Source organism: Microplitis mediator, chromosome 1 (genome assembly GCF_029852145.1).
Source record: "Microplitis mediator isolate UGA2020A chromosome 1, iyMicMedi2.1, whole genome shotgun sequence".
Taxonomy (NCBI): domain Eukaryota; kingdom Metazoa; phylum Arthropoda; class Insecta; order Hymenoptera; family Braconidae; genus Microplitis; species Microplitis mediator.
The window spans coordinates 5,885,828-5,912,918 of record NC_079969.1 but is presented as its reverse complement, the minus strand read 5'-3'; the positions used below and the strand labels follow the sequence as shown (position 1 = coordinate 5,912,918).

The 27,091-nt window shown below is 29.5% G+C and overlaps 1 protein-coding gene across 3 annotated transcripts in view; it reads right to left on the bottom strand.

The window, feature by feature from the left end:
• The window catches only part of LOC130678125 (suppressor of lurcher protein 1), a 473,368-nt gene that overhangs the window by 24,493 nt on the left and 421,784 nt on the right, over positions 1-27,091 (bottom strand). For all 3 annotated transcript variants that reach the window (XM_057485109.1, XM_057485108.1, XM_057485110.1), the window contains exons 9-10: positions 16,837-17,023; positions 11,925-12,112 (exon numbers count right to left, since the gene is read on the bottom strand). In XM_057485109.1, coding sequence (XP_057341092.1) covers positions 11,925-12,112; positions 16,837-17,023 — 375 coding nt within the window. The remainder of the gene's footprint in view (positions 1-11,924; positions 12,113-16,836; positions 17,024-27,091) is intronic.

The following is a 27,091-nucleotide window of genomic DNA, read 5'->3' as shown; positions in this document are numbered from 1 at the left end:
TTTCAATAGGAACAACCGAAACTATGTACATCAGAGCGAACTATCCGTTAATATGTTGAATAGTCATATCAGACATATCGAAAATGATATTTGATACCAATTATATTGTAACGGAATTCAAAGCTATGAGATATAAGATAACAGTAACTCGATTCGTAGCAAGAAAATAATATAGAACAGAATAAAAACTAAATATAATATGAAAAAAAAAAAAATAAATAATAGAATCATGTTCAGTTTTTTTTTATTTTCTGAATGAGAAACATACTGACGTAATAAATCATATTGATTCACGTTGTTTTAACCCGACGAAAGCTACAAATCGACATTTCGAATTGTGAAATATGGTCAACATAATAAATCGATAAAAATGAAGAGAAAACTCAAACACTTTTTACTTCTACATGTTTATTTTTCTGCATCCCGTTTGTTTATCTTTTATTTTTTTTTTTAGTTTATTAATTTATAAGTAAATTTCAATTTCCGTGATTAAAATAATTCATCGGAGATTAAACATTTCTTGGCGTTTACACAGAATTTTTAATTGCATTGCAAGAAAAAAAAGGAAAATAGAGAGCAGGTTTTTTTCGTGACAACATTTTAAATAAATAAGTTTTATCGTCTGGTATAATTGAGATTTTAATTTTAACAACTTCATTATAACTTGCGCAAGACTTGTTCATTATCCGTGTAATTAACTCTGAAGTAAATTACAGTAAACAAATGTACTCTAATGTAAACAAACAGAGGGTATAACATTGTAATCAATAATTCGTAGATAACCATAGTGAATTATACTATTCGTCAAATTTTCATATAGAGATAAATCACGTGATATTATCGAATCAAATCCCTATAGTCCGCTCTAATCTAAATAAATCATCTATTGTGTGTAGAAACAACTGGAACAATCCTATTGGTAATTTTTAATTAAATCTTACTTCAATAGAGTGAATTAATTAATTTTTTTGGTAAATTATTATATTGGGGAAAATCAAAAGTTAATTTTTAATTTGAACTCCTAAAATTTAAAATATTCCATATAGTTACTGCGTATATATTTTGAACTGTACACAGAAAAAAAATATTTCTCTACGCGAAAAATTTTTACTCGTTACAAGAAAATTGTTACTGGCTCCGAGAAATATTTTGCTTTATAAATTGAAAAAAAAAAACTTTTTTGGGGCAAGAAAAAATTTTTAAGAGAAAACATAGAACTCATCTTACTGCTTCGCGATTGAGATGTGTATTTATTATGGTCAGTTACTAGACTAAAAAAAAAATTGACTTCTTTGGCTCTATACTCGATGAAAAATTTTCTCGTAGCAGATCAGTGTACATATGATTATCAACAGACCCGAGATAACGTCAGTATGGTTCAATCCGGTGCTTTGCAAAGATAATAATGATAATTTTTTTATGCGTGTTGAAAATTGATTTAATTTAAAATAGTAATGCAATCAATAACGATTGAGGTTAATTCTTGTTTATATGTGTGTATACATATACATATGGGTAGATAGATACAGAGCAAAAGGGAGAGAGGTCCAATACTGCGGTACTATTTCAATCAATCTGCGAATCTCTGAATTGAAAATATCGGGCTTATTTTGAATAAACCCCAATATTGTTTAATCATGATTTGTTGTATTTTTTATCACTAATCCGATAGTGACCATAATTTTTTGAATATATTTAAAGTTAAATAATTGTTTTTTTATAATTCATAAATTCATAAAATTATCTATAATTTTGTATAATTATATAATTCTATCTCATTGCCATCACCATAATTTTTGTCATTATATAAAATCATATATAATTTTGTAAAGTTATACACTGAAAAAAAAATTTAAGTCCTATTGGTATACACTTTTTTAATGAATTGGTATTGCGAATATGATATAAAAAAGTTTAAGTATTATCGCAATACTCTGTTTAAGTGAGTGACTTATATTTTCCGTACGATACTATAGCAAGTCCAGAGAGTGTATAGTAAAAAAAGTTCCCGCGTAAGACTCAGCGCGTATTTTGCATCTTTTTTCCCCGTGTTTATATTATACCTTTAACCTATACATCGTTCTTAAGAGCATTAAAAAGATTATTTACATAATTGGAATTAAAAATAATCATTTATGGATTCCTGGGTGAAAAATAAATTAACCGAGTGGAATTTATCATCCTATCATCAAGTATTATCAATAAATGGATTTATTGTCATTTCTTTAATCTATAGTAATATTTATTTCCAATACCTTTCTTTTCTAATTCTGTAAATTTATGAGTGTAAGGATTTGAGTGTAGTGCTGATATGAGTTTTGCGGTGGCGCTAAAACTCGGTTTAAGCGTATGACTTAAACGAGTTTAAGTGCAGTGCTTAAAAATATTGCGTTGAGACTTATAATTGGTATAAGTATATTCGCAATACCAAATATTGCGATATCACTTAAATTTATAAGCGTGGGACTTATACTTTTCTTTCAGTGTATAATTTTATATATAAATATATAAATTTATATACAATTATACATAATTTTATCTTATTACCATCTCCGTATTTTTTCATTATACAAAGCTTCAAGTTTAATTCTTTTTCCTTCGATGTAAAAATATGAAAATGAAGATATAAAAACGCACCTACGGCTTTACATTCCGGAAATATTATAAATTCGACTCTATCGATTACGATAGTTAACTTTTATACTTATAATTTTTTAATTTTTTTTAACGCATGTTCTATTGTTGCGACCAAATCTAAATTAAATAACTCAATTGCCCGATATTTATTATCATAATTTCAAACCAATTTATTTTGTTGATCAAGTAGTTAAATTAAAATAGTATATTGTACAACTAGTGCGGTAAGTTGTCGATTGCCCACGAGAGCGAAGTTGAGCGCACGAACGAAGTGAGTGCGCTCATTCGCTCGAGTGGGTAATCGACAACACCGCACGAATTGAACACAGTTTTTTTTATCATTAATGCAATATAAGTACTATCTTAGTGCTCGCTGTTTTATTCTCCAAGTAGCTTTTTGCTGATTCAACTGTTGCCGCGACATTTTTGTGGGTTAAACGATAATCTGCATGCGACAAGAAGTAAATTTGAGTGCGACAAGTTTACTTGTCGCACTCAAATTTACTTGTCGCACGCAGATAATCGTTTAACGCACACAAATGTCGTGGAAACAGTTGAATGGGCAAACAGCTATTTGGCGAACAAAAGAGCGTGCGCCAAGATAGCACTTATATTGCATGAATGATAAAAAAGATTTTTCGATTAAAGATGACAAATAGTAATATGTATAATTATTTAAAATTAATTTCATCCAATATAAAAGGTGCATTATAATTTTTTTTGCAATATTTTATTTATGAATATAAGATATAAAACTGTATAAAAATATATTTAACCAAATCGTTTATGTAATTTTATCTAGACATTTATATATAATTATATAAAATTTTTTTCCCAAGTAATTTAATTGTTTTTTAAAATAACTTATTTTTGGCATAAAACAAAATTTTATTATCGTACATATTCCATTATGTTGTCACTTTACAAATGGTTTTAAAACTCACCCTATTTTTATTTTTTTTATTTTTTACTTTTTCGCTTGTTGATTTTTTGTTTATTGACAAATCGTCAATACACTAGGGTTTTCAACACTTGACATGTAATCACCGTCACGTAGTTCCAATAACATACGCGTGGTCTGAGTTAAAAAAAAAAAAACTAAAATAACAAATTTTTTATTTTATTGATTGTTATTAAATTGAAAAAATAGTAAAACAAATATATCTGAATAATAATAACAAATAAAGAACGTGTAATTTTTTTCTTTTTTAGTAGAACAAAGTTGTTATGAGTGGACACTCGTAAATAAAAAAAATCTGAAAAATGGTACGTCAAGCTCTATCAACAATTTTAACTACCAAGCAATCTAACAACGCTTTGATTCAAAGAGTTATTCGCAACGAGTTTGTCACAGCTTCGATAAAACGATTTAACGATTTTGGTCAGTGAAGTAAAACTTCCATTTCCGTATTGGTCATGTCTGTACGATTCGGTTATTTGTCGTTCTTTTATTCGACTCGCGACTACATAACCCGATAGTTAATTTTTATAAAGTAGAATAATAAAAACAACGAACGAAAATGAAGACCTTTGGATATCATAAAAATAATTATAAATAAATCAAATTTATTTATTTTTACTTTTAAATTATTAATCAACATTGTGATTTATTTTTATTAATTAACACGCATAATTATCACATCAAAGAATATTACTATGTCTAATTATCATCTATCAAACTATAATTTAATTAAACCTTAATTTAATTTCTAGTCAATATCATGCGTAAAAAAATCATTTATATCTACGGTATAAAAAAAACATATCATCGTTCTATATTTAAACGTAAATGTTCTATTATAATTTATGCAATATATGCATATCATATTTCATGTTAATAAATAAAACATGTTTTCATATGGTATTAAACGTGTATGATTTTTTAGCGTGTAATATTTTGATATGACTGAGATATTTGCACGGTAAAAAATGCGTGGCGTTCAACACCATGCTGGTATGGTCTCGACAGATACTAAAATAGTATGTGAAATATTCCAAGACAGTATTGTAACGAGTCCCAGAAGTATGGCGTTATTTACTATACTGTATAGTACTGGAGCTATTGTATTGCTCACGCGTATGCATAGCAGGCATGGCGAAACAGTATGGTCCTGAGACCCATACTACAATGCCGAGGGCACAATGCTACTAGTTTTTCCCGCCATAATTTCTGGCGTGTCAATCAATGTATACTATCGTATTACCATCAGAACTATATAGATGTCGTTAGACTAGGTTTATCGGCCAGAAGCAATGTGGATACGGCAATACAGTAAGGGCCTGACGGCCAAACTGACATTGCGGCGTCCGCGAGAACTATTGCCAATGTTACTATTCCCGCAGTGGTTGAATCATCTATGCATACAATTTTATAACCTATAAAAATCTTCGATGCCATACAGTATGGCGTTGACGCCCATACTGGCATAGTGATATCCGCAAAATATTTTTTACCGTGTAGACATGTAACTAAAACAACTAACTTTTTTTAATTTTATAAGAAGCTCGTTTTGTTTTTTTGTTTTGAATTTTTTTATAATAGCTGGGTCATAATGATAACGAATATTTTATTGAAAATTGATGAAAAAAAAAGAACCAGTGAAAAAAACTGACATTATTGACATTTTCTACTCTGGGTTCAAATATATATATATATCGTAAACATCAGTTGTAGTTTTAATGTTTGAACATTTACGAAAGAGTCTTACGTCTAACATTTTAGGCCATACGACATGAAGCGAATCCGTAAAATTGATAAAGTTTCACTGGAAAAAGTTTTATAATACCTGTGCTTTAAAGAATTTTCCGAGATCATATATATATATATATATATATATATGAGTTGACAATTTATGATAGCATTTTTGTCAGGCTACTTGGCGACAGGTTTTTTTTTGTATTGTATAATTTTTCTTATTTTAGATTTATGTTAAATTTTTTTTTTTCTAAATTATAGTTCATAGAAAAGAATAAAGAGTTTAAGAAAGAAAACGTTGAAAGATGTTTTGGGTTGTAACTGTTACCATATTTTTTTTGTAAGGCAAATATTATAATATATATAAGTATACATGTATATACAAACTAGGATTTAAATTTATAACCTCTTGGGAGAAATAAAAAATTTTATATCGGAACCACTCATAAAATGTCAGTAAATTTTCCATAAGAACAAAAATGGGCTACATTGTTGACATTTAAAAATCGTAAAAATGAAAATATTAGGAAAATTAAAAAATATAAACCTCGTAGCAGACCAAATATTGTATCATATTTTGAAATTGTATAGCGAAACTAATTTAAGAAACGATTAAAAAAAATAAAAATAAGCGTGAAATGATATCTTTTACGATAAACTTGTGAAAAGTATAGAAAAACAGTTGCCAGATATCTTAGAGTTTGATGAATCTGAGTTTTCCTTTCTTACTTGGCAACTATTTCCGTCCATGTCCCAAAACTCCGCACACGGAAATAACACTTGTCAAAGTTTAGCGAAACTTTCAAACTGGGCAAATGGTTGCTGATATTAAAGTGTTATACCAGAGTTAAGGGTTTGTGTACATACCTAACATACATATATGTATGCCTATATATAGAAGCTTACTGTAACTATATGAGGATATCATATAAAATGTGATTGTTGTTAGTATAAGAATGAAAACGTTTATGGTTATATTCTCATGAATTTTCACTTAAGTACTTGGGAAAACATCGCATATATGTTATATATACTTTCACATTCCAACATTAAGCATTGATCGTTTTGTATTAGTTTGAATTTTGTCATAAGACTATAAAATATGTTCTTGGGTTTATTACTAATAATGTATTATAATCATGATAAATAATACAAAGGGGGTTGTGGAGAAAAACGATAAAATATCATGTTATGACTCATAACTCGATTTCATTAGACATAAAATGGCTTATAAGGTGATTGAGCTAATGTATGAACAGCTAAGAGTTTTTATGGAAATGTATGTTTTGATATACTTTGAGTCAAATTGTCATACTATGGACTGTAAAAATTCGGGGGAATACGGATTTTATTTCACTTGAATTCACTTCGCCAATCGGGGTTCGGGAGTTGAAGAAAATCAAATTTCCATTTTGAGAGCCAATGACAGATTGATCGGTGATGGGATTGATTTTGAAAATCATTTTTTTGATGATGGTTTGGGTTTTTAATTAATATTGACTAAATAACAAAATTTACGGTTACGTAACAAATGATCCGACGACAATTGATCCGCGACAATTAATCCGCGACAATTGATCCTTGCGACGATTGATCCGTCGATAAAATGCGTGTAACATGAAAAATTACGTCCTTTTTTCACTAATTTTGTGTGCGTGTAACATAAAAAATATACTCACACACAAATTAGTGAAAAAAGGGCGTAATTTTTCATGTTACACGCATTTTATCGATGGATCAATCGTCGCAAGGATCAATGGTCGCGGATTAATTGTCGCGGATCAATTGTCCTCGGATCATCGGTCGTGTCACCAAAATTTACAGTAAAAATGCGAATAACGATTATTAAGAAAATTTAATCCTTCTTATTTTCATGAATTCACTGATTTAAAATTAAAATTAAAAGGCATTTGGTCGAATGTATTAAAAAATATTTTGAGAAGAGAACTGAAAAAAAATCGGTCTATCGGTTGACCCTGCGGGCCAGCCCTAAAACTTCCCGCTATTTTCGAGCTCCTTGAGCTCGAAGAAATTGTTGTGAATACATTTTCGAGCTCGAAAATACTTTTGTATGCCGTTGTTTTCGAAAAAAAAACGCTGTTTACCATTTTTTCTCCAACGTTATCTCTCAATCGAATTGACCTATTGAGGCGGTTGAGGTGGCAATCGACGCGTTTTATTGAGTTCTAAAGCTGATCAGATTTCGGAATTGATTCATCTGGTCGTTTCTGAGATATTTCGAAAAAACTAAAAGAGAGAATTTTGTTTATTTCTTTCGACAACGGTTTCTCTTGAACGAATGAACCGATTTTGATGGTTGAGGTGGCATTCGACGCGGCTTATAAAGTTTTAGAGCCCAGTTGATTTTGAAATCAATCCATCGAACAAATTAAAAGCTATCCAAATAAAACATTTTTGAAAAAATTTTATTTTTGAAATATCTCTGAATGCACTCTACCGATCAAGCTCAATTTTTTAGAGCTTTTAGATATTGAGAAGCCGCGTCGAATGCCACCTTGACGATCAAAATCGGCTGATCTGTTCAAAAGTTACAAATATTTACATACGTACCTACGTACATAGACACATACATACACTCGGACATCATCTTGAAATTAGTCAGAATATCTTTCTAGATCCTCAAATCGTCAAGATCTCTTAGAAATTCGATTTTCAAAAATCGGACCGAAACCAATAACTTCCCGAATTTTTGAAAATTTACAATTTTCTTAGCGGGAAGTTAAAAATCATAGCTTTTCTACACGGAAAGAAATTGTCTTTAAAAGCTACCGTTAAATTCATTGTAATCGTGGGACATAATGCGGTGCTTTTATTTATTACCATTTTTGAAATAAAAATTATGAAAAAATTCATTTATTTTGTGGTAGACTTCATAAAATTTACCGAAAACCGAATAAAATTTACAGTAGACTACGGTAAAATTTGTTGAAAAAAAGTTTAAAAATTATCTCACTTACCGACAAATGATTAGGTCGTGCCATTCGTCCCGCGATTACCGTGAATATAACGATAATTTTTAAAGAAAATTTCTTTCAGTGTATGTATTTAAAATGGGAAATTTCAAAATCAATTGTAAAGTACTTCAAATTAAAATTGAGGGCTTAAACTTGCAGGGATTTTTTTTTTCAATGTTTACAACAACATTTTGAAGTAGGAGTGTAAAAAAAGTAGTCTTTCCAAATGAACCACCCTAAAAAAATACATAAAAAAGTCGCTGGGTATTGTTTTAGAATCTTAATAGCAGCGTTGAGCTTTTAATCTCAATAAGGAATAGAATGGCAGCATAGAAAAACAACAACGGAAACTTAGATGTCCGGCTGTTATGCAATAGTAATGATTCATGAGGGCGTGACCATTGAGATACACGGCTTAGAAGTGACAATTGAACTTTCAGAGCCCTAAATCAGCTGCGGTGTAACCATCCGGCTGATTCAAGTGCTCTTGGCTATCGATCCGAGCATATGCTCTAAGTCACTTCCGAAGCTAAAGTAAATGTATCAAAGCTCCAATGTTGCTTTTAACTAGCTCGCGAGGACTTAAAATAGTCGGATACTCTAGCATGGCAATTCAAACGTCGCCTGACCATTACCGACTGTTTCTACTTCTTTTACTGTTGCTGCTCATCCGGACTTTTTACTGCTTACGTTACGGGCTTTTTTTGTTTTGAATTTAATGAACCAGAGTTTCCGAAAATTGCAATGTCAAAATTTTATAAACATTAAAATTACCATATTAACGTAAAATGCTGAATTTGTTACCGTTAATTCTAAAAGGATGGGAGTAGAATAGTTCCCTTGAGGATTTTATTAGCTCATTATAGAGCTAAATGGCACATTTTATTACGTCCGACTAAAAAATGGGTTATCCGTAATTTACTTTATGTCTCAGAAGTATTCTAAAAATAGGTCCATGATGGTCCACTCCAAAATATAAAGACAATTTTTTGGGTCAAATGGTTCATTAAAGCAATAAAAACTCGCTGAGGTAAGTTGGGTTAACTTATTTCTGTAGAATGTCTATAGATTTTCTATAATGCCGATGAAAAAAGATTTTATACAATTGTATAAAATTATATACAAAAAATGGCCTGATCCAATTGTATACAACTTGTATAAAAATTGTATACAATTCTATACAAATTGTATACAAGTCTATATAATTATATACAATTCTATACAAATTATATACAATTCTATATAATTATATACACTTCTATATAATTGCAATATATATAATTGTATACAATTTCTCTATATATAATTATATATAGTCTATATATAATTGTATAAAATCTTTTTTCATCGGGACAGAATTTCTTAGACGGCGATACTGAGTAGCTCATTAAAGTATAGACAAAAAAAACATTGAGTATTATCCGTATGAAAAAATAATATATGGTTAAAATATATAAAATCATATAAGTTTGCAACAAAATAATATATGATATATTATATTGTATATTATAAAAAATCATATAGAGATTTTGGCCGATTTAATATAAAATTATATACAGTAGTAAATATATGTAATCCATATATGTAACTTATATGTTTTTTATATTAAGCTATAAATACATTTACATTTACCTTATAATATATTGTATTGATATATTTCCTTTTATATTCAAAAAATATATAATTTTTATATGAAATGAAATATATGGTAGTATATAATTTATATTATATATGGCACTATATATTTTCTTTGTTATATTTAAGCATATATTTTATTCGGTTTATGTATATGTATATAGGTATATATATTCGCATTAAATTAACTAATTTTGAAAATTTTAATTGCAATTTAAAGAGTATTTTAAAATTTAGATCTAATTTAATTGGAGTTGGTCATACAAATAAAAAAGTTTTTTTTCCATGCACAATATAAATATATGTTTTTACATATGATCAGAATATATTTTTCGTATATGATAGGAATATATATTTTTATGTATGATAAAAATATAGTTTTCGTATATGACAAGAATATATATTTTCATATATGGTAAAAATATATTTTTTGTATATGATTAACATATATATTTTATATATTCAAAACATACACGGACTCGTATATGATGAATTTTATATTTTTTAATAAAAAAAAAAAAATATATCAGAAAATACACTTAAATTGGCCACATATATTTTCTGATATTTATCATATATTTTGACCATATATGTTATTTTCATACGGGATAGAATAAGCGATATACGATATATGAAAATATATTTTAAATCACACTTTTGACCAATCAGAAAAAATCGTATTTTATTATAAAATTTTATGAGACCGACTTTAGCCAGTTAGCGACGTATTCTTCAGGCATGAATTAAATAAATTTTTTTTTTTTTTAATAGCAATGATGGGTCTAACTTTACTATACTCAGTAGTAGAATGAAATCAGCAAGGAATACCTCTAACAGCTTTCTGAATACTTTTATCTCGCTGAGATTTTATTTCCATCGAATCGAAATAAAATGTAGCCCTCTTACTTTTGCTGTATTATTTAATGAAAAGAATGTGTGCATACCTTATTCTCGGGCATTTACTCAATAGATGTTTGAATAAAAATAAAATTATTCCATACGAAATAATTCTCGGAATTTTCATTCTGACTAAAATTTTAAGGAGAAAAAACTGCTGTGTATTTTTGTAGATATGAATATTTAAATTCAAGAATTTACTGTTACATTATTTAATCGCAAACTCGTGGATAAACTACAAATATTCCTTTTTTTTATTAGAATCTTCGAAATAATTTTTTGAATCTAAAAGGTCGTATCCTCTATTCGCAGATGGAAAATATGATGGCCAAAACAGGCAGAAAATGGATCAATAAACTTAAGAAAATTTCTTATTGGATTCGTCTAAATTTCGATCTGTGTTGTCATTTAAAATCTAGATTAAAAAAACGTTACTTCTAATGACAAAAAAATAATAATAAAAATTTTTATGCACAAAAAATACGACCTTCGAGTGAAAATATAATAATTTATATAGTTTGTGAATAAGGAAAAAAAAAGAATAAATAACAAGTGGGAAAATTTTAGACAAACATTTAAGTTTTGACATAAAATGACAGTGTTATCTTGTTTTTCAACGTCATAGCTTGACATTTCTACCTACGACCTCGTAAATACGTCATTCTTGGTTTGGCTGTTGCTCAACAAAGTGCCCTAGAATACATCGCTATGTTATTCTACTTGTTCCCTAAGGGCTTTTCAGTCAATTGGAAAATTTTCAGTTTTCCCAAGTCTTAGTTTTATATATATTTATACATAGCGTGTCTAGGTTTTCTTGATAAAATGTATACTAAACTGGTGAAATGGAAAAAATGAAATATAAAAAAAAAATATTGTTTTTTTTCCAACTTAAGATAAAGTACTTTGAAGCCAAATGGTTTGTTATAAGTTTTTTTTTGTATCTTATATGTCGCTAGATTTTATTTTATATCTAAAAATATTGGGAAGATAAGAATACTTCTTCTTCTTTTTTTTTTTTTTTTTTTTTCTTTTTCTTTTGCAAGCAAAAAAATCTGACTAATATATATAATATATAATTTACTCACTCTCAGTAAATGAATATATGGCTTTAAAACCTCTTGCTTGTCGCGATGATTGAACTCCATGGAATTCTAATAAAAGCCGGGCGCCATTACTCATTAATGGTCGTGGTGTTGTACCACAAAATGCATCGATTTTCTCCATTTTACCATCAATGAGGACATATGCCACCAAAGAATCCACATTATCGCACCTGAAACAGAAAACATATGCATTCAAATAATTAATTACTCAATTAGGTACATGCTCAAACCAATTATTGGTCACAGAGATTGTGAGTCACATTGATTTACATTCATTGACAATACTGGAAAAATATTATTTTTACTCCGGGTATATTTTTTCCTGTGGCAGCAATATTGGTAATACAATATCATGAATATCAATGTTTACCCGATAGAAGGATACGCATATTGACTAGAACGAAATTTGGTTTTTTGAATTCCGAATACTGAAATTACAATGAAATGCATCATAATCATGAAATGAATCATATTTTCTCATATATGAATCATACTTATATATGTGAAGCTTAAATTTTTTTTTCCAATTTATCTAAGTATCATATATGATCATATATATATGGACAAACATTGTGTGTAAATAAAAGTATATGGGGTCATATATAATAAGATATGATTATATATGACCATGCATTTCGAGAAAAATAGGTATCTAAGTACATATACGATCATAAATCAACATATATGAATCATAAATATTTTGTCGAATTCGTCTATCATATATGATTTTATACGGGTCATATATAAATATATATGAGGCACAAAATTTCTTATATGGTCACATATGATCATACCTTTCGAGAAAAAAATTATTAGATAGACATATATATAATAATGTATCAAAATATATGTATCATAAATATTTTGTACAACTTTTCTATCATATATGCTCACATATAAATCATATATGCTCACATATTAACCATATATTAACATATGTGAAGCATAAATTTTTTTTCCAATTTATCCAAGCATCATATATGATCATATATATACGGACAAACATTGTGTGTAAATAAAAGTATATGGGGTCATATATAATAAGATATGATTATATATGACCATGCATTTCGAGAAAAATAGGTATCTAAGTACATATAGATCATATATCGACATATATGAATCATAAATATTTTGTCGAATTCGTCTATCATATATGATTTTATACGGGTCATATATAAATATATATGAGGCACAACATTTCTTATATGGTCACATATGATCATACCTTTCGAGAAAAAAATTATTAGATAGACATATATATAATAATGTATCAAAATATATGTATCATAAATATTTTGTACAACTTTTCTATCATATATGCTCACATATAAATCATATATGCTCACATATTAACCATATATTAACATATGTGAAGCATAATTTTTTTTTCTAATTTATCCAAGTATCATATATGATCATATATATACGGACAAACATTGTGTGTAACTAAAAGTAGATGGGGTCATATATAATGATATGATCATATATGAACATATATGATCAATTGTTGATGATGCAGTTTAAACACTTTACATTTGTGGCTCAAAAACATGAACAAATATTAAGTCCCTGAAGATAGTGATAAAATTTCCGTGTTTGTAACGTAAGACAACATTAATTGAAAGTGAATCGTCGTTTCAATTTGATACCACTCAGAATTATTCTAAGATTTACTGGCTTCCATCTTGACAGAGGACAGAAAGAAGAGTCTTGGAAAAGTATGATAAATCCTCTACTTCAAAGGATAAGTCTAGACACTGTTTAATGTTTTCCTATGCCTCAAGTAACACAAAGATGACAGTACACCCGACGCAATTTAAGTCTCAGAAGACAAATCATTATACCTGTCCTAATGATACTGCTGTGAATGTTAATATCTTCAATACTTAAGTCTTATAGACTAGCCTCTTTAAGATAAAACGAATTCTTCTCAAATAATAAGTTTAACAGTCAATTTATTTGAATGTAGCTTGTCTGTATACTTCTATTTAGCTTTTGTGAACTACGGAGTTTCTTACTATTTATTTTTACGATTATTCAAAAACTATGTACTAAAAAAATCTTATCTGGTAGCCGATATAAAAGTAGATTACTCACTTAGATGATTTTGAACCTCAATAAAATTAAGAATGGGCGATTTTTAAGGTTAAAATTTGCATGAAAAATTCACAAAAGGACAATTAGATTTTGAAATTTTTAAATTTAACGATATGTTCGGATTGATTTGCCCGCGCGGGAAAAAGAAATTTTTTGGAGGGTAAGTGAAAATTTGGTTCATTTACTTCGAATCGAAGTCAAAAAAAAGATACAGAGTATCCCTGATTAAAAACTCCGATTGAATCTAATTGAAACTCGATCAGATTCCTGTCAGATTCAATCGGAAACAAACATTCAATCAGAATTGCTCGGGAGTATTCCAAGCATCCGTTTGAATTTTGATCAGATTCAATCGGAAAATAATACTTTTTTCCGATTAACTTTCCAATTTTCTATTAACTTTCGATCGGATTCATTCGAAACTTTTCGATGAAATCCGATTAGAATTTCCCAATCGGAGTTTTTAATCAGGGTTTTGAATCCACGAAAACTTATTATTTCCTTAGCAGTTCCGTTTTGCCCGACCTACTCCATAAAAAAAATTCAACATTTACCAGTAATTTTCTGAGCATAACGACAGTCTCCTACTGTAATTTTTAATACCACACATATGTCATAAAAACATACTCGAGTGTTTTTAAAATTATTTTTTAATCCATAGAATATGTGCAAATGTTAAAGGGTTCTTGTAAATTCAATGTCGTGCACTTTTTCAAGCATTTTTATGTAAAGGTTCTCTAGATACACTATAAATTGCATTATAAATTTTTTTAATATTTTTATTTTATTGTGCGTCCTTTTGATGCTTTTGTAGAATTGTAAATTTTTTTTATCCAGAATTCGAAATGAATAAACGATGTATGTGTTCCATAAAAAGATACGTGGAAAATGTATGAAATATTTAGTGAAGATAAAAAAAAATTTTCAGGGAATAAAAATTGAAAATTAAATTAAGCCAACGAGTATAAGAGAGCTTACTCAATCTTGTTATCTGATTCGTTTGTAAACTTTGTAGAATCATGAGGATCTATATACGCTTTGTTGGAACTAAATAAGATTTCCACTCTGTTGAATGCCCTCGGCAGCGTATCACAATCCCTTTGGGTTTTGATCATATATGAGGATATAGGCAAGAAAATGCAATTGAGAGAGAGGGAAAAACGATGAGAAAAAAAAATAAATAAAAAATTTAGTGAGTGAGAAAGAGAGAGAAAGGGATGAAAATAAAGTATGTGTGTTAAAAGGATGTAAAGAGGTCCGCACATGTGCATCTAGAAAATTTAGCTGACTCAGTGTCCTCTTGTAAATCCTGCTTCTGATCGTCTTACGACTTAGCTATGCATCTCCGTGTTTTATTTGCATAAAAAAAATTTTCTATGATTTATTTTTTACCATTTTTTTGTAAATTTATTTCTTGCGCTTACGTGTCGTTTTTACAGAAGGCTGGTAATTTTTTTTTTAATTTATCATAATAGAAAACGTTTAATTTTTCGAAATTGGTCAATGAAAAATAAGCTATGAATTTTTTCATTGAAATATTTGGATGCGGTTTTGTAAGAAAAAAAATATAAAGACGAAGAGAAAATGACGGTAACGATTACGATATTTTTGGGAATGATTTCCATATCGTAGGGGGATAGTAATTTTGAAAAAATATCGATTATAGAAATAATACTTTTACTAATCATGGTAATCATACTCGTAATGTTATGGGAGTCATTACTATGACAGAATAAAATTTTCCGTGATGACTATTCCCATATTATAGAGTAAACGTTCCTAATATTATGGGGGCGGTGACCATAACAGACTGGTAATTATTATTATACATACAAAAAATTTAGAAAACAAATCTGCTGTGAAGTAGACCCCACGGGCGGATTACCATACGTTATATTGATGATTACTATACTATGATTCTACTCAGTACTATACTATTATGATAATCGTAGCTATACTTCTATGGAAACGATTACTATCCGGTATGGAAATGATAACTATACTATTATAGTAATCAGTACCATGCTTCTATGATAATCATTACAAACGATTGTGGTAAAGATTATCATACCATAATGCCGATCAGTACTATGCTATTATCATAATCGTAGCTAAACTTCTACGGTAACGATTACCATCTGGTATGGAAATTATAGCTATACTATTATAGTAATCAGAACCATGCAACTATGATAATCATTACAAACGATTGTGGTAATGATTACCATACCATGATGCCGATAAGTACCATGCTATTATGATAATCATAACTATATTTTTATGGTATTGATTACCATCTGGTATGGTAATGATAATTATACTATTATAGTAATCAGTGCCCTACTATTATTCTAATCGTTACTACACTATTATGGTAATCATTACAAACGATTGTCGTAATCATTGACGTCCTTTAATGCTAATCACTATCATTCTATTATGGTAATCGTAACTAAAGTATTATGGTAATGATTGTCATCTGTTATGGTAATAATTACCATACAATTATAGTGATCAGTACTATACTATCATAGTAATGATCGCCATTTGGTATGGTAATGATTACTATACTATTATAGTGATCAGTACTATACTATCATAGTAATCGTTACTATAATACTATTCTAATCATGACTGTTCTATCATAGTAATGATTGCCATTCGATATAGAAATGATTACTATATTATTAGAGTGATCAGTACCATACTGAAATGGTAAGCAGTACCATGCTATCGTCGTGTATATCATTGTGATAAATTACGATTTAATTATTTCCATTTTTACAAAACTTACCCTTTAGAATCACCCGGTGCGTCAATTAAATTAAAATCTTGAAAAATAATTTGAACTCGTTCTTTGCCACGTCCATGAAAATCGTAGCTGCAAGTTGATCGCGGTGGATATGGATTTGGATAACCCGGTGATGTAACGATACCTGTCTTCGTATTATCACTGCTGAATACCATATCGCAGGACGATGCTAAAACACAAAAAAGAAAAACAATTGTAATCAAAAATAGTTTTTATACATTGATCAGTCAAATTAAATTTTTCTGATGGTTATTCGTAAAAATTTAAGTTTGTGTTAACAATGAATTGTCATGATTAATTAATTTAAACATTTAACATTTATTTAATTTGCGTACGACTTTACAATGTAAACCATGAAAATATTCTTGTAAAATTGTTTCAAAAAAGTAATTTGCTGAAGATATGGATACAAGAGGCTAAACCAACACGCCTCCATTTACTGGGAATATGAAAGGGTACACAATCTATATTATAGATGATGTGTATGTAAGCGGTTTATATAGGTTTAGTGTTAAGCCGTTCGCTGGTTGGCATATAGTAACTGCCAACTAATATTCAATTAAAATATAAACTATAAGTAAACTTACTAATTATTGACACTAAGATCTAAGTCGAATTAATCTAAGTCTATTGCTTACGGATCGACAAATAACTTTTAACAATGTTATACACGGAGAGAATTGAATGGTATATTTTTCAATGTAACATAGTAATTATTACCATGTAGCATGGTAACACAAGTTTTTTAGCCGTATTATTTATTTGGTATAGTAGTTTGTTCGATTGTGAATAGTAACACTAGCCATGCTACCATGGGAATCATTCATATGCTACATTGGAATTATTATAATTTCGATAAAGCTGCTTCCAATTCAAGGTAGTAAGGTTAATATTAAAATAAGATTTCATAATTAAAAAATTAGGTTATTTAATTAATAATAAATAAATTTTAAACTGATTTAAAAAATTTTTAAATAAAACAATAAATATTAACATTAACATATTTTAACATGGGTTAGTTTTATTAGAAAAATATTATAATAATTTAATTATTTATTGAAAATACATTTAATTAATATTTTATTGTAAGTAAAATTATTAATTATGAATTATTAATGTAGAGAAAGTTAACAATTATCTAAATTAAAAATATTAAATCCAGTGCTTTGGAATATACATTTTTCCGTCTGCAGCAGTGACGATACGTGTGGTAGAATAACAATTTAAATCAGAATACAATAGACAATGATACTTGTCAAATAATACTTGAGTTTCGTATGATTGATAATGTTCATTAAAATAATATTCATTGATATAAGTAGTAATTAAGATTAATATATGTACAGGTTATATTGGACGTATATGCTATATAGCAGCGCTTGATATTTAAACTGCCTTCACGCTCCACAGCATGGGACTCAGTACCATTCTAGCATGCTTTGATTACTATGCTACAAAGTAATATTTACCAGTAGCATGATTACTATGTAGTATGGTAAATATTACCAGAAGAATGGTAATCATTCTCATGCTACATAGTATCGATTCCGATGCTTTAAAAAATATGACTGGTTACCATGTGGAATGGTAATTATTACCATTCTTTTCTCTCCGTGTATCTCGTTTGTTACATTTTAAAGACATGGATTATCCTGATTTGAGACTGCAATTAAGTCTGCAATAGTCGATCAATGTTTTTACAAATTTTAGCGATCATAATTTTGATATATATAATAAGTTTTGCATCAAAGCGGTTAAAAGAGATATTTATTGAGTTCAACAATAAGAATACAATAACATATTTATATGTTATCGAATCTATAACAAGTATACAGAAAAAAAGAATTTCTTGATGCAAAAAATTTGTTCTCTTCCCTGATCCTTTATTTCTTTCTTTTTCTAAAAACCCATAAACCTCATATTTAATATAAGAGAAGGGAAAAGTATACTGATGTATTTGTAACTTACATCATAAATTGAATCAAGATAAATAAATATCCATCGTTTTTTAAATATCTAACGCCAAAATTTTATTTTCAAACTTTGTGTGGTTGATCCATAAACGATATACTGCTGTCATTTTTATCGCACATGTGTCAAAAGTACTCCCTTTCTTTATAACCTTCAAAACTTTTTCCCACTCATAAGCTAAAATATTACAGTAAGTTGTGACGTATATTCTATTTTCACACCGGATATCAGCATGAGAGACTGTCGCGAAATTCGCGGTGAATTTTCGTAGACAAATTTACGCTGAACAAGCAGTTGCTATTTGTTGACAGTAAAAGATAACTTTTGAAAACTCATCTTTATGAACCCGTTCTTCTTCTTCATTAGTGGCATTGAATCAACAATAATTATCAAATGTATCCTTTTTATTAATTGTGTTTTTTTTTTTAAATTTAAGTCTTCTTTCATTACTGTCTTTTTTTGATTCTATGTTTATGAAAACAGCCGTGAAAGGAACGATAAATCTATGGACAAACAGTCTAATTAAATCTAGATAATGACGTTGGTGAACAATACCCGCTAATTAGAATGCGTAGCTCTTGCAGAATTTTGCTATGAAGCTATCCTTGTTGAAATTTAACTTCACTTTAAGTACTCAATATTCTTAAAGAGACCTATTTAGTACTTGGCATTCTTAGGTGCACTTAACTACTTGGGAAACAAAAGCTGTAATCATAACTGTCGTAGTGTGATAGTTAGTAAAGTTACTAAAGTTTGCCATATCTGGTCAGATCTGATCATTTTTTTCATCATACCATATCTGGTCAAATCTTGAGATATCTAATGAGATCTAATTACTTTTTTCATCATACCATATCTGGATAGATCTACTAATATCTAATCAAATCTGGCCAGATTTAGTCAAATGGAGACAATTTAAAGAACGGATTGGATTTTAACAATATCCGGTTTGAACTAATCTTTTTTTATCTTACTATATCGGGTCATATCTTGGGAAATCTAGTCAGATCTGATCATTTTTTTCATCAGACCATATCTGGTTAGATCTACTAATATCTAATCAGATCTGGCCAGATTTAGTCAAATGGAGACAATTTAAAGAACGGATTGGATTTTAACAATATCCGGTTTGAACTAATCTTTTTTTATCTTACTATATCGGGTCATATCTTGGGAAATCTAGTCAGATCTGATCATTTTTTTCATCATACCATATCTGGTTAGATCTACTAATATCTAATCAGATCTGGCCAGATTTAGTCAAATGGAGACAATTTAAAGAACGGATTGGATTTTAACAATATCCGGTTTGATCTAATCTTTTTTTATCTTACTATATTGAGTCAAATCTTGGGAAATCTAGTCAGATCTAATAGTTTTTTTCATGATAACGTGTCTACTTATACCTGGTTAGAACTAGTCAGACAATTTAAAAATCTGACCAAATCTTGCCATATAGTCAGATCTAATCATTCCTTTCATCATACCATATTTGGTCATATCTGGTCAAATCTTCAGGTCTACTTATATCAGGTCAGATCGGGCTGGATCTAGTCAAATAGAGGTAATTTAACGAACTGATTAGATCTTGCCGTATCTAATCAGATCTAATTATTTTTTTCATCATACAATGCCTCACCAGATTTAATCAGATAGAATCAATTCAAAGATCCGATCAGATCTGAATAAACAGATTTTGCCATATCTGGATACATCTAGTCAAATCTCAACTTTTGATCACGAGTGTTAACTTGACGCCCCATATATATCTAGTTAACTAGAATAATTTTATGGTAAAAATTATCATCACTTTGTGATCAGATTTAACTTTCTTGAAAATATGTGAATATTTCAATCCCCACAGTTTAAAAAAATTATAATATTTTTAAATAAAATATTTTGATATTCAGAAAAAAATAAATTGAATTGTAGTTACTGGAAACAGTAATTTAATTTTTAAAAATACATTGTATTAGTGGCATTAATTTTATTTAAATCTTAAAAGAAAATGTAATTAAGAGAATTCACGGTAACAATATTATTTTTACGCGTACCCAGGAAAACTGTGCGAATATTTGATGTTTGCTAAAATAATTGAGAAAAACAGTGTTCGGGTATAAAGCTGAAGAAAAATAATTTCTAGCATACAACAACTCTCATTAAAATAAGAAAAAAATAAATAATTCAAAATAGAAAAATAGAAAAATAGATATGAAAAATAAAATCGAGACGTTCACTGTAGTATAGACCTGCGAAAATATAATAGAGAAAAAGTATGACGTTAACTTGATGTTATATATTTTTTGTTAGTTTCGTTTTCATTCTTTCCCTTTCGAAGCTAAAAAAGCCTGCGCGAAGAATCGCCTGAGGACCGTGGAAGCGGGAATATTTTGTTAGTCGCACATTCATGCATGAGTTGTTTCTCTTTAACCATACATATATATATATATATATAAATGTATAACAACATATTGTACGCGTATCCAACCAACCCTCGAACACTTTTTTAGACGTAAAATATTCACGTAGCACTTTATGCATATGCCACACTAGGCGAAAATAAATATTAACTATTTTGCTTATGAATCACAGTGACTTGATTGTTGTAAATATTAAATAAAGAGAAAGGTGAATGAAAGCTACGGAAAAAAGTTTTAATGAGTTTTTTCATGCTCTGGTTTATCGCACATTGTGTAAACAGTTCTAACAATGTTAGTATTTTTTATTTTTATTTTCAAATATTTAAAAGTGTCGAAGCGGAAAATTCTTCATCATTATTTATAACAGCAACCTAATCAATTATTGATACAGTGACAGTAAGGATATTAGTTTCGGATTGATTTTGTTTAATCCCGAGAAAAAAAGTATGACTATATATGATTAGATGGTTATACATAATCAGATATAATTATATATAAATATAACTATGTATGACTTGATACAATTATTGAAATTATCTGAACTAAATCCGGTAGTGTACCACAAGGGGTCAAAAATATTTCTTAAGTCAATTTTTTATTTTATTTCATCCCTGAATTGATAATATTTATAAAAAAAAAAATAAAGAAAAAAAAAAGGGAATAAAATAAATATTTTTTATAAAAATACAATGGATGAATAAATGTTTGAATATTTAGATTCAGATAAAACGTTATGAAAGTTAAGTAAGGGTTTGCGAATTGAAGAAACGAGAGATAAGCTCGTGCGACTATAAAAGGAGGGTACTTGAAAAATTCTCGAGGGTGGTACAACTTTACTAATGGAGCTTAACTAATTAATTTTGCATATTTTCCATCTTTTACTATTAAATATACATATATATAGTACGAGTGGAAATTCAATCATACTTGTTTAAAGTGATATAAATTCTGGAATAAATATAGAGGAGCTGACACGCAAGCGTGAATTCAGAAGCATATATAATTACGATGAAATGTTATCTGATACTTATAACATTCAATCAGTTAATAAGCTATTATTATCTTTATCAGTTAAATTCGGTTGTACAGCGGTTTATCACATCAATTAGCGACGGCTGATAAGTTTATATATAATATAATTAGATAGATTGAATAGTTTAATTTATTAGCGCGAAATTGTGGAATTAGAAATTGTATTATATTGGGAACAGAAAAAAAGGGAAAAAAAAGTTTGTAACTTCCATTGAGAAGTAATCCAGTAATTTTTTATATTAAAAAAAACTGCAGAGTGAAATCGAAGTAAAATCTCGCGGATTAGATTACTAATACATTTTATATAATACATGCTTACAATAAACGTCGTTATATGCCTAACATCGGGCTCATAAACTTTTTCATTAGACACTGATCATTTCTGATTGGTCGGATGCAGTGTCGAAACTTTCTTAAAGCACTAGTGCATCCCCTCTGCCCCGAAATGTTACAAAAATGGGCGTGATATATCCCTGCTCTATAACCCAAGGTGTATAAATGTTCAAAATACACGGTAAGAAATATTTTGCGGATATCACTATGCAAGTATGGGCGTGAACGCCACACTGTATGGTATCGAAGATTTTTATAGGTTATAAAATTGTATGCATAGATGATTCAACCACTGCGGGAATAGTAACATTGGACATAGTTTTCGCGAACGCCGCAATGTCAGTATGGCCGTCAGGCCATCCTGCGTTGCCGTATCCACAATGCTTCTGGCCGATAAACCTAGTCTAACGACATCTATATACCCGTGTAAAAAAAATTCGTTCCGAAAAGATTCCAAAAAAGTTCCACATGTGGAACTTCTAAACATAAGGCAGATTAGAACTTCGAATGGAACTTTTCTGGAACGCTAGTAATTTTGATGGTAAACAAAAGTTTTTATGAGGGAATTTAGAGTCAAAAAAGGACGTTCTTGGAACTTTTTTGGAATTTTATATAGACATTTCAAAAAAGTTCCAGAATCACCACTTTTGACTTTTTGATGGATTAAAAAAGGCATTCCAAAACATTCCAAAATCACTACTGTTTCATCTTTTGTAGACTAAAGACTTTCCAAAAACATGCCAAAATAGTTCAAAAATCACCATTTTTTAATTTTTTATAGAACAAAAAAAAAACGTCCATAAAAAATTCCATAAAAGTTCCGAGAACGTCCTTTTTTTACTCTAAATTTGCTCATAAAAACTTTTGTTTACCATCAAAATTACTAACGTTCCAAAAAAGTTTCATTCGAAGTTCGAATCTGTCTCATGTTTAGAAGTTCCACATGTGGAACTTTTTTAGAATCTTTTTGGAACGAATTTTTTTTACACGGGATAGTTTTGGCGGTAATACGACAGTATACATTGATTGACACGCCAGAAATTATGGCGGGAAAAACTAGTAGCATTGTAGTATGGGTCTCAGGGCCATGCTGTTTCGCCGTGCCTGCTATGCATACGTGTGAGCAATACAATAGCTCCAGTACTATACAGTATAGTAAATAACGCCATACTTCTGGGACTCGTTAATATTTCACATACTATTGTAGTATCAGTCTTGCGACCATACCAGCATAGTGTTGAACGCTATGCATTTCTTACCGTGTAGAAAATCCTAAAGTGCGCCTCAATCACTCATGGTATTTTTAATCATTACTTTTATTTTATAATATTAATTGTGATTTTTTATTCAACTTTCAAATAATTGACTTCATTTTTCCATTTCTTATTCCCTAATTAATATTTTTCATTGAAATTATTTTTTCAATATCCCGCCTCTTTGTCGCCATGAATTTCTTACCGTGTAGGTCACCGGGGTGAACTCACCTTTACTTGGAGCTACATCACTAGCGAAAAAAAAATTCATAGATGGCAAATGCACCTTAAATTTAACGGCAAGCGACTGTAGATCTTCATCAAGCGCCATCTTAAGTTCATAACCTTACTTGTTAATTTAATAAAACATCTATTAGATTTTTATTAGGTTAGTATTCATGTTTAATTAATAAAACAACGAATTGTAAATATGATTTTGATTTCGATTAAATAAATAAATAGTTGAATAATTTTTTTGTAATTGAATTAATAATGAACAGAATAAAGTAAAGCATTGATTTATATAAAGATAAATTATTAGATTAATTGCGACTGCATGACGCAAATTTTAGGGATTCAACGGTGTTTTAATTTGGAGTATTTATTATATAAAATATCGTAGGCAACTAGTGACATCTAGTATAATACTTTCGGCCAGTTGGCAGCCCTCACTAGCGCTTCTGTTCCCAAATCCCAAACTCGATAGTACTAATTATCTAAGATACTATTTTAATTGACAAAAAATTGCTATATCTAAATTAATCAAGTTCCCAAAAACTGGTAACAAGCATAATTTCTACTCTACAGTCTGTTCATATAATAAGAAAATTTTTTAAAAAATGCACACTTCAGAATAATTCTTATTTTTTTTTTTTGCGAATAAAATTAACGTTAATGAAAGTTGATAATTTGACGAGTCTCATCAGACGATTAGGAAAATGCAAAGGAAAATCCGTGATTTTTTATTTTTTATTCCATCTACTCCGCAATATATAACGATCGATCGCGATAAGTGATTCGCTCTCAGTCTCAGTTAAGACAACCACGGAATGTTCATAGTCGGACGATACTCATGAAGAATTTTTAGATGGCAAAGTCTCATGAATGCAAATTAAATTTTCTTCCAGTTAATACTATCTGGGTCTTTCAGCAAGCAGCTTTATTCATTTATATTGTAAATGCTATATCATCTTTATTAAGTTCCCTGCTCTATTTATTTATTTTTTAATCCTTATGCTCATGTAACATTTATTCTTCCAAGTACTGTTAACTGTTTCATAGTGTATTTCATAGAAAACCTTTGTGACGTACAATCTGAATGAGAGACTTTCCTCAGTTTTAAATATATAACTTTATATGTACCATTAATTAAGACTTTCTACAAAGAAAATCTTTTAGAAATTTTGTTAAGAGGATTTTTTTAAGAGCATTGTAAATGATAAAAATAAAATATTCATAGAAAAAAAAAAAACGAAAGAGGATGCTACGAAATTTAGTTGTCAGTACTATTTATGGACACGGAAATAAATTTATGGTAACAATTACATTACATTATGGGAATGGTTCCTATCTATACACTGTAAAAAATCACCGGGGTAAGTCCAAGCAGTGTAGGTGTTAAAATTATCGGTGTTAAATTTACCCCCGAAAGCGGTGTGAAAATAACGCCGTCACCGGTGTAAATATTCTAGACCGGTGTTAAAATAACGCCACCGCCGGTGTAGATATTCTTTACCGAATATTACCCCGCTTTAACACCGGAATTTTTAACACCGGTGTATTACTCCTCCTACACCGGTGTAATTTCATTTTTACACCGGGCGGAGTTAAAACGTGTCCATTTTTAACACCGCTCTTTTTACAGTGTATAGTTGTCATTCCTACACGATATGGGAATAATTCATATGAAAGTACGGTAATTATTCCTACGTCATTATGGTAATAGTTCCTATGTAATTATGGTAATTGATCTCATAATACGATGGTAACCGTTTTCATATATTATGGTAATAATTCCTATACATTATGAGAACGATTACCGTAATATTATGGAAACGGTTATCATGATGTATAGGGTTTGACCCCATACACGGTAAGAAATGCATGACGTTCAACACCATCATGCTAGTATGGTCTCAAGACAGATACTAAAATAGTATGTGAAATATTCCAAGACAGTATTGTAACGAGTCCCAGAAGTATGGCGTTATTGACTATACTGTATAGTGCTGGAGCTATTGTATTGCTCACACGTATGCATAGCAGGCACAGCGAAACAGTATGGCCCTGAGACCCGTACTATAATGCCGAGGGCACAATGCTACTATTTTTTCCCGCCATAATTTCTGGTGTGTCAATCAATGTATATTATCGTATTACCACCAAAACTATATAGATGTCGTTAGTCTAGGTCTATCGGCCAGAAGCAATGTGGCCTGACGGCCATACTGACATTGCGGCGTCCGCGACAACTATTGCCAATGTTACTATTCCCGCAATGGTTGAATCATCTATGCATACAATTTTATAGCCTATAAAAATCTTCGATACCATATAGTATGGCGTTCACGCCCATCCTGGCATAGTGATGTCCGCAAAGTATTTCTTATTGTGTACGGACCTAGTCACCGTTACAATATGAATATAGGGTCTATTTATTTGTGGTTATGGGAACTATCCCCATGAGTATGGTAACTATTACCATAAAGTCGGCGTTTCTTTTTGTGGTTAGGTTTAATTTTCTTGAGTTTATTTCATCAAACAAATTATTTAAATTCATAATATAACTAGTCACCATGGCCGAGAGGTAAAATGGGTTCTTCTCGAACCTGGTAACTGGCCAGACGTGGGTTCGAATACCATCGCCGAAAAAATCGGTTCTTCGAGATTCAGCCTAACACTAGTGACCTCGGCAGTTGAGAAGCGACATAAATAAAAAAGAAAAATTCTATAATATGTCAACATTATTTTTTATAACAACAAAGTAAACTATTTTTATAATTTCAACTGCACGACGTTGACTCTATTAGAAATTTAACAGGGTTATAACCTAAAGGCTGTTCCCATGTAGATTTAAAAAAAATCGTTTTCTCTGTACAATCTGTTTCCTAGCACGTGATGTGTAAATTATCACTTACAGTTTTGAACTGTGCACTCTTACTAATGCAAGCAAACCTATTTATTAAAAATAATTGATAATTACCATAAATTGAAAAAAAAAACTACGTT